The sequence below is a fragment of the Peromyscus maniculatus genome, chromosome 4 (assembly GCF_049852395.1).
Source record: "Peromyscus maniculatus bairdii isolate BWxNUB_F1_BW_parent chromosome 4, HU_Pman_BW_mat_3.1, whole genome shotgun sequence".
Classification (NCBI taxonomy): domain Eukaryota; kingdom Metazoa; phylum Chordata; class Mammalia; order Rodentia; family Cricetidae; genus Peromyscus; species Peromyscus maniculatus.
Genome location: NC_134855.1, coordinates 89,291,876 through 89,302,393, shown reverse-complemented (window position 1 = coordinate 89,302,393; position 10,518 = coordinate 89,291,876). Strand labels below are relative to the sequence as shown.

The 10,518-nt window shown below is 35.8% G+C and overlaps 1 protein-coding gene across 1 annotated transcript; it reads right to left on the bottom strand.

Moving 5' to 3' along the window:
• Positions 1-3,212: 3,212 nt before the first annotated feature.
• On the bottom strand, positions 3,213-5,883 carry LOC143272747 (olfactory receptor 4K5-like). The gene has a single exon (XM_076568724.1). It carries the CDS (start codon positions 5,881-5,883, stop codon positions 4,966-4,968), a length of 918 nt encoding a protein of 305 aa, XP_076424839.1. The 3' UTR covers positions 3,213-4,965.
• Positions 5,884-10,518: the final 4,635 nt, after the last annotated feature.

Here is a 10,518-nt window from a genome sequence, read left to right as displayed (position 1 = left end):
ATCTTCCATGTTATTATCAACACTGGTTTTGCAAGTTTGTATTTGTATCAACAATTTAAGAATTCCTTTCTCCAAATATTTATCATAAAATCATGTATCATTTTTGATGCATATCTGAGAAGTTATAAGTATCTGTGAAGTTATAAAGTGTTATGCGATCACGACTTTGGTTTACATTGTAATATAGGATGTTCCCTTTTTGATTCATGGTTTCTTCTATCTGCACTTGTTATTAAACCATGCTATTGTATTAGTAACTTTATTTTACTACTATTATTCCATTGTATGAATGTCTATTTAGCTACTCCCTACTTCAGTACATTACGGTTGTATCCAATCTATAGCTGTTAGGAATACAACAGTAGAAATGTTTCTGTGCTTGTCATACACACAGATTTTTTAAAATTCAAGTAAATAGTTAATAGTGAGCTTGCTGTGCAAAGTGGCTTATCATGTACTCAATGTTATTAATTTTCTTAAGAATGGTGTTTAGATCCAGAGGCCTGCCTGACACCAAACAGCTCAGACAGCCGAGAGACACCCATGGGGCAGCCTTATGATAAACAAGTATATGGTGGAGAAATGGGAGTGAAAGAGAGGCAGAATGGTTGTGTGTTGTGGTAAGATGCAGATCTGAAGAAGTGAGGGTGGTGAGAAATGGACTGATGTTGGTGATATGCTTGCCACTCAGGACCAGGGTGATATCAGGTACTGAGCCATTGCCTGGGGCCATGTCCGGCTGTGTGGTCCTACTGCAGTTGATGTTCATGACCTGTGTTGTCACCAAAACCATGGGGATGCCCTGGGTTTGGGCTGCCACCTGTGGTCACTATGCTGTCCAGACCCTTGCCACCACTGGGGACATGCTGATTTGAGTGGCCTGTGTTGCCACCAGGGGACATGATGACATCCTGCCCAAGCTGCTGCCAGGTGTCATGTCTGGGTCCATACCCCATACCAGTCAGCTTCATGAGTCCAGTTGAAGAGATAGAAGAGGGATTCTATAAGATAGGGGGGATCAAGATCATGATGGGGAAACCTACAGAGACAATCAAACCAAGCCAGTGGGAACTCATGAACTGTGAACCAATAGCTGTGGAGTCTCCATGGAACTGGACTAGGCTTTCTGCATAAGCAAGACAGTTGTGTAGCTTGATCTGCTTAATAGGCTCCCTGGTAGTAGGATCCAGATCCATCCCTGGTGCATAAGTTGGCTTTTTAGAGCCCACTACCTATGATGGGACACCTTACACAGCCTTGATGCATGGAGAGGGGCTTGGATCTGCCTCAACTGAATGTACCAGACACTGCTGACTCCCCATGGGAGGCCTCATTTTTTTGGAGGAGGGAAACAGATGTGGGTTGGAGAGGAAGGCTGTGGGGGATGGAAAGGGGGCAGGGGAAGGATGGAAGAGAGGTGTAGCCAGAAGTTTCTCCAGTCCTACCTGGCTCCAAGGTCCCACACCCACTTATAAAATAATCAATCAGAGGCTGAATATTAATTGCAAATTCTATAGCCTATTGGCTCAAGCTTCTTGCTAGCTAGCTCTAACAACTTAACTCAACTCGTAACTATTAATCTATGTATTGCCATATGTTCAATGGCTTTGCTTGCAACCAATTACATGTTGCTCCTTGGACAGTTGTTGTGAAACCTCAGCAAACCACTCCCCACACTCTATCCCCTACAGACAAAGAAGTTTAAACCAGGATTCCCAAGTGTAGATAACAACTTAGACCCCTTTTTTCCCAGGTGGCGGTATCTGCTACAGGGACTTTGAAAAACACAGAGTCAGGATATTCGACCAAAAGTCTAAAAAAGGAGGCGGGTTGTGGAAAATAAATTATATGGTCTGTGCCTTTAAGAACTAGCCTCACAAAGAAAGGTTAGCACTCCTTCCAACCTCCCTGTTACCTGAGAGATTTGGAATGAGCCTCCCTGCCAAGCCACCCTGCTGAGTCTTGTAAATGTAGAATACACCTTGCTTTTGCATTCTGTACCTAAAGTCTCCAGTGGCTTCTTTTCAGCTTGATCTGGGCATAACACAGGCCAGTTTGGGCTATAGAAATCCTGTCTCAAAACCAAATGGGATGGGAATATGGTGACACACACTTTTAATCTCAGCACTGGAGATAAAAGACCCAGACACAGTTTCCCCAGAAACCCAAAATTGCTGAGGAAAGAGATATCTTAAAAATGAGTCAGTTCCCCCTTCCTGGAGAGGGTAAAGACAGGTGTTTTCAAAATAACAAAGTCAGGATATCTGGTGGTAACTGATTAACTACGAGATGCCCCTCTCCAGAGATAACATGACCAGACCCCAGAGATGAGTTGTAAAACTCCTGACAGGGCAAACAGATAAGGTAAAATAAGACAAGGTCCAGGCCCAGGAAAAACTGGACCAATCAAGGATGGACCCGTACTAACCCCCTCCCCGCTAAGAAATTTTATGGGTTTTGCCTATAAAAACCAACTTCCCCAAGAAAGAGTAGTAACTTCCCTGCCTCACTGCCAGTGAGTGCTTGAGATGAGTTCCCTATCATGACTTGCAACAGAAGTAAACCTTGCTTTTGCATTCTAGTATGCTCATCTGTGGTGGTCTCTCTGGGGTTTATGATCTGGGCACAACATTGTTTGGTGTCTCCTCCACTCTCCTTCTCCTCTCTCTGTAGCTCAAAAGTACCGCCTAACCTTATACTGCCTCGCCATTGGCCAAACAACTTCATTTATCAACCAATCAGAGCAACACATACTCACAGCATACAGAAACACACACAGGCCTGACAGTGGTGGCACATACCTTTAATCCCAGCACTCAGGAGGCAAAGCTAGGTGATCCCTGTAAGTTTGAGGTCAGCCTGGTCCACAGAGTGAGTCCAGGACAGGAACCAAAACTACACAGAGAAACTCAAAAAAAAAAAAAAAAGAAAAAAAGAAAAAAAAAAAAGAAAAAGAAAAAAGGAAAAAGAAAGACATACCACAGTAGAGAGGGGGCTCTCTGGTTGGTATGTAAAATAAATATAAAATTTCTTAAAAATAAAAAGAAAACTTTTGGGAGCTGTAAATCTACCATGTGAGTTTATGGGGGATTTAATTCTCGGACTCTGGTTTGGCAGGTAGCTCCTTTACATGCTGAGCTGTATCACTGGCCTCCATTGTGCTTCTAGAAACCCATATTACATACAAATAATGACACTGAATTGCTAAAATTTAATGAAATTTATATTCTTAGAAACTATACAAGCAATAAGAGGTCATTTTATAGGTTAATTATACAATTCAGCAAGGAGTCCTTAAGGTGTTCTGTTGTTATAGTATGACTGTGGCCAGCTGAGGGCACGCTGTCTATAGGCTTAAAATCACTTATAAAATAATGCTGAGAAAGAATGCGGAAGAGGTTAGAAAGAATGCAAAAACTGTGAAATGTAATCTTGTGGGTATGGTACAGCCAATGCATTCATGATCCCAAGCAAATGACCACACAAGAAAATCATCAACAGTCAAAGATCATAGAGTAGCTATGTACTACTATATCTCCTTGCTGAATTGTGAGTTACTGATGATTCTGGGACAGAGCAAGGCATTTTCTTCAGTTGAGACCCACTGATGAGGTCATAGTGCCTCAGGGATAGTTGGAAACAATGGACACACAGATGGCTATGGGTCATTTCAGTGGATCCCAAAGCAAAACAAAAATACATAAATGTAGAAAGGGACTTGTGTGTGTTTTTGTGCCTGGGGAAGGGGATAATAAGAGTGGGAGAGGAATAAGAGGTCATGAACTGTATCAGATGTAATATTGTCCAAGAATATATTTAATTAAAAATATGGTGACAAAATTGTTGAGAGGTAAATCTGTAAACACATTGGAGAAATTTTTTTTCTGAAAAAGATACCAGAACCTACAATATATACACATCAAAGTCTGTGGCCAGACATGAGTCATGCTTATCTAATCTTATGATTTCGGGAAAACATGATTTTGGGTAAACATGATACAGGTATTTGTGTCGTTTTGTTAGTTAATTTATGTTTGACAACCTGTTTAACTTATTAGAATATAAATACAAGTTGATTTTAACCATTAGCTCATGAAATATTGGCATGATATTCAAAAGGTTTTCACTTTCATATCTGTTTAGAAATAAATTAGAAATCAAGCTATTGTAAAAATTTACACCATATAGTTTATCCAGCAAATGACTCACTACATTAAATGGTATATAACATGAATCATTATGTATACCATATTATCAAGAGCATATAATGTTTAGCTAACTGGCCTTAGCAGTTATGCTATTCCATTATATAATATAAAATCATGATCATGCAAATAATTTGTGAACTGAGGAAAGTATATTCAAATATTATAAACAGGTTGTCCTTTCAGTTAAGCAATAAAATATAGGAAAATTCTGAATTCATATGAGTAGTTAAGACTTGAAAACTGACAGAGATTATATCAATATGAGGCAACTAGAATTATAATTTGATTATTTTAGCATTTTGATTTCTAAGTGGCTTCAGTCTTCACAAATATCTTAAATGTGTTCTGTAACAAGGATAGAATTATGATTGATGTATAAATTCATATTTCAAAAGATGGTAAAATTGAAAAGTAATCCAAATAGGATTTTGTTGATAACAATGTAATTAAAGTGACATGCATAATTTTGGGAATTCAGATGATGTGTAGTGACATGTGATAATTATTTTTGCAACATTATTATCATCTTCTACTCTTCTATATACATGTATATTTGAATAGCTATTACTCATTCAAAGTGGGAAAACTATTAACATTATAATTTTGAATATATTTTTCTAATGGTTGTTTTCAAAATGATATGCTAATTCCAAAAACAAGTAATTATACTCTTCAATTTCCACTAAAAAAATTGTATAAAATGTGCACACAATGAATTTGCCAATAATATTAAGATGTCTAAAAATTATTCCAGAACTCACATGTGATTTATCAGCTTCTTTATGGCATTTTTAATATCTCTATTTCTCAGTGTATAGATGGCTGGATTCAGGAGAGGTGTGATGACTGAGTAAAACACAGCAAGAAACTTGTCGACCCAAGTGATGTTGACTGGCCACAGATAGATGAAAATGACAGGCCCAAAGAATAGCACAACCACTATGATGTGGGATGTACAGGTAGAGAGTGCCTTTGATGAGCCGTCTTTAGAGTGGAGCAGAACAGTTAATAGAATGTAAGTGTAAGATATCAGCAAGAGAATGAAACAAGTTGTTGCTAAAACACCACTCTCAGCATTTACCACGATTCCCAGAGTACTAGTATCTGTGCAGGCTAATTTCATCACCAAAGGAATATCACAGAAAAAGCTGTCTATTACTCTAGGTCCACAGAAAGGTAGTTCCAAAATCAGGATCAGCTGACTAATGGAATGCACCAATCCGATGATCCATGATATCAAAATAAGCCAGATGCACTTCTGTCTGTCCATGATGCTGGTGTAGTGGAGTGGCCTGCAGATGGCCACATATCGGTCATAAGCCATCGATGCAAGAAGTATCATCTCACCCCCTGCAAATAAATGCACACAAAGGATCTGGCTCATGCACCCCCCAAAAGAAATTGTTTTAGTATCTGTTAGGAGGTCTGTGATCAGTTTAGGGGTAGTAACTGAGGAAAGACAGAAGTCAATAAATGAGAGATTAGCTAACAGAAAGTACATGGGAGAATGGAGATGATGATCACTGATGATTAATATCACAACAAAGAGGTTGCCTACCACACTCATCAGGTAGAGGGTGGAAAATGTTATCAGGAGGAAGATTTGTAGTTCCCTTGAGGTACAAAGTCCCTGAAAAATAAACTCAGACACCACAGACTGGTTTGCTTCTTCCATTTAGTACACTGTGCTCCAATGGGTTGAGAGAGACAGAGCCTAACTAAGAATTCCTGAAATAGAAACAGTAACTTTATGTGCAGAGTCAAGTAAGCAAAAAGAATACAAATTACATCTTAGCATTGTATCCAGTCAAATGTAAAAGAACTTCCTTGAGTTTGTATATACTTTTTAATTAGGAATTTTCCTAAATATACAAAAAACTTTATTGTCAGTAGAAAATATTCTGCTTACATTTCCCAGCCTTAAAATCTAACTTTTTGACGTGGATTCAAAGGTAATCTTCTTTAATGAATATTAGAGTTATATTTATAGACTCTTCACTTGACTGTCATAATACCAGAATGACAATCCATTGACATATTTTAAACATAAATACAACATTCCCAGGCACAAATCTATTTTTGATTATGTCTGAACAGACAAAATTATATCAATTCTATTAAAAAGAATGATAAAAATGAAAAAAATCAAATAAATTGAGAATCCATGTACCAAAGATAGTTTATTAGCATTGTCATTCTCTAAAATTTGTACTTGTCCATTGGAGTTTATCTCTAAACAACCATGTATTACTAGGCCTGAAGGATGTTACTTATTGTCATATACTTACAGATTTTCAAATCTAAATGGTGAGATTTCATATAATAATTTGAATAATGTATTCATGAAAGCTGTTTTCTCTGCCTCTCTACCTTTTTGTTTCATTTTTTCTTTTTTCCCTTTCTTGAATCTCTCCCTTTATTTATTTCTCCTATGTTTTCTTTCTTAATTGTAATATCTGTACTTGTTCCTACTATTTTTAGGTTTGAAATTGGAAAATTAAAATGTCAATAATCTGGGTGATATTTTAGGATTTCCTTGTTAAGTATTTAAAACATTATATGTTAGTAATAATAATGTTTATTGATTTCCTTGTCAATAAGCACTATGAAGTAATAAAATTGTAGTGCAAAATGAGGTCTTGCTGTTCTGAATCCCCAATATCACTTCCAGATAATGAAATGAATGATAGGAATTTAGATTTTGAGAATTCCAAGAAAATTAATGACATTTGTAAAGCAAGTTACTTTGCTATTTAAATATAAGCACAAATAAGTAAAAATGACCAATTTAAGTAGTAAAAATTGTCAGGTTTACATAAAGTTAATTTTATTGTGGTCAAAATTGAACATACATAACTATGCAAATGTTAATGTCATTTTCCACACATCTTTCTTTAAATTTGGTGAATTATTAGTGAATTATGATTATTCTAATATGTGTCATCATTATCTCTCTCTAATTTCTGGTAACTACTTTCCTAATGTATTGTTTGTATTTTGAGAAAATAGAAGGTCCAAAAAACTCAAAAGATAACCAGATAGCATTAGAGTAAGTTCTGTGACCTTTGAGTACAATGTTTTTCTGTGTTGGGAGATTTGGAACTTATAAGATTACCCTAAGAGATCATTAGATGTGAGCATATAAAACTGCTCTATGTTTCTAAAGGTATCGACTAGTTGGAAGGGAAAACTATAATTCTTTGGTCAGGCACAACAATTAAAAAATAAAAATGCAGTACTAATTGTAAACTCATGAAAGATTTTTAAAAATGTGCTACTAAAACAAACAAACAAACTTTAAATGAGTAATGATGAAAAATGAAAGTACAGCAATGAGTTTTTGATGTACTCACTCTACAAGAATCACCTTATAAAACAGCACTTCCTTTTTAGATGATGTTCCTCCAACTTCCCCTGGAATCTGAAACTCTCACATTGTTTCTTCTGCTATGACCAGTGTTGCTGAGATGTTTCTCCTTAGTGTGTCTTATATACACTGAGAAAAGTCATGTCTGCCTTGGAAAGTTTCCCATTATGCACATTATGTAGGATCATGTAGTTGGAAAGCATTTTGCTTTCATAGTCCTTGGGGATCCCTAGACTTTCACTTCTCTTGAATTGGATACAAGAGATCAATAATAAAGAAAAAGTATTTCCTCACTATTACAAATATTTTGTAAATATGAGTTAATATTCTGTATGTATTATGATAGTTCACAAGTTAAAAGATGAAGCACATGGGACAGTGACATTCCATAATTACTAATGTCACTTTGTGCTAAGCCTGATGACCTGAGTTAATCTTTGGTGTCCACAGGGTAGATGGATAGAACCCACTCACTCAGCTTCTGAACTCCACACATGTGCTGTTTCATAGGTGCAAGTACATAAGTAGACATGGCTACATTCATATACATACAACCATGTGAATAAATATAATAATTATTTGAAAAAGAGAGGAAACATGTTTATAGTTTTATAGTTCACAATTGTCCATTTAGACAATTGTCTCCACATCTGGAAATACCAATAAAGACATGTATTTCTTTTGCACTCTCTTTTGAGAGTTTATTATCAACCCCTATGGCACCTTGAATCAGGCAAACAATCTTATTTTAGATTGTGCAATTTACCTTTTTGCAAATTCATTTCATTATATTTACTTAAAGCGACAACATTATGTTTTCATAGACACATATATAGTGAAACTGCTTTATATAGAAACTGTGTATTCCAAAATCATTTAAAATCTCCTTTTGACTTTTCATCCCATAATTCTACTTCATTAATATAATTTTCGTTTCATACAGTTTTAAAACTAATTTATATTCAGCTCTGCATGTAGTTTTATAGAGAAACATTATTATATATGAAAAGTAGTTTTATTAACAAAGTAATTATAGACCCCAAATGTGCTCCTAATCTTTTATATAATAAATCTCTTATTATAAGTATTTTCCCAAAGCATATTAACTACATTCTGTTATATATTTGTTATAGTCATAATAACCTCCAAACCCTTACATATAATCCTTCATGTTCTCCTTCAATTCCATGACTTTTTTTTCTCATTAATTGTTAGTGCATGCATATATGTTATATATATATACATTCCTATATACATTTGTAATCCCAAATATAATTTTCTCAGTCTGTATAATACTACCTGTATTTATGTTTTCTGACTTTTGGTCACTGTGCAACCAATTGATGTTCTCTTCTCTGGGATGAGGTTAAATATCTCTCAATCCCAGCTTTACTCAGTTGTATACACATATACATATACATATACATCATATACATATACATATATGTATGCCCATATATATTTAGTGTGTGTGTGTGTGTGTGTGTGTGTGTGTGTGTGTGTGTGTGTGTAAGGTTGAGGTCTCATATGTTTTTCCTCATTTACTTTGACCTCTATTATTGTAGCCTTTGTTCATTTTATCTCTGAGCAGTCATGGTGGAAAGACTTTAAAGATGTAGATTTTGATATTAGTAGGAGACACAATCTCATAGCAAAGTCCATGATTCCCTGACTCTCACAAAATTAATGTGTCCTCTTTTGAATGTTCCCTGAGCCTTAGATGAGGTTGTGCTTTGTAAGGTATCCATTGGGACTGGGCTCTTGTTTTTTATGTGAAGTGCTTGGCACTGCCCATGTAGCATGACTGACGAGCATTAGAAGGTGCTCCTGATCTTTTTTACATAAGCAATGTGAAAGTTGTGAGAATCAAAGCCTAGATACTTGTGCCAACCTGAACAGCACAAAATGAACCGGTGAGGTTGTAAGGGAAGATTTCTTACCCACATTTGGCTAATGGAAACCATCAGGAAAGACTTTACCAAGACCACAACACACAGAGAATCCACCACAGTCTTTTACATAAAATACTTATTCAGGAACACCTGTCCAGGAACTCTTAGCTCCACTTTATTCTGAAGTGATCCTGCAGTTAACCCCTTTGATGAGAGTTACTTTTTCATAATAACTGATGGGTCTTCCTCAGTTTTGTCTTTTAAAACTTTCATTCATACTGTAGATACCTTTGTTGGTAGAATGCTTGACCTAGAATGCATGAACTCCTGAGTTTAATCACCAGTACTGCAGGAACCAGATTGGATGTGGAAATACAACCAGAATCCCAGCACTTGAGAAGCAGAGGAAGAAGGATGAGAATTTCAAGGTCATCCCAGCTACATGTTGAGTTTGAGGTCACCATGGGCTATATGAGGCTTTGTACAAAAACAAAACAAAACAACAAAACCAAACAACCAACCAACCAACAACAACACAGGCAATTTATCGTGGCCTTAATTCTATAAATAGGCCCACAGTTCCCTTTGTAGTGTTATCCCCAAATATATATTGTTGTTCTTTGAGGAATATTTTTATTTGCATTGATATATCTAATGTTATTTTATGGTAATGAAGTATTTTAAGAATAAAGCTAACTAACAGCTACTATTTCTCATAATATACTTTACTGAAGGGCTAATGCTCAAAAACATTGACAAACTTAGAGCATAGCCATATTTAGCCCAATTCACACGGGCAACACATGTTAGAAGGCATGCCATGAACATTGTGCTATCAAGACTGGTTCACATTATTACATTAATTCTTTAGAATTATTAGCCACAAATTGTTTAAAAATTATAAACTCTGTTCTATTATGCAATTTTTTCCCTCCAAGCTTCTATTTAGGGTTACATTTCTACCAGTCTTTTGTTTATTCAACTTTTTTTTCATTTTATTTATTATTATTATTTTACAACACCATTCAGTTCAACATAATAGCCACAGATT

Excerpts from the sequence above, each read along its gene's own strand:
- LOC143272747 (XM_076568724.1), bottom strand. The coding sequence starts at position 5,883 with ATGGAAGAAGCAAACCAGTCTGTGGTGTCTGAGTTTATTTTTCAGGGA.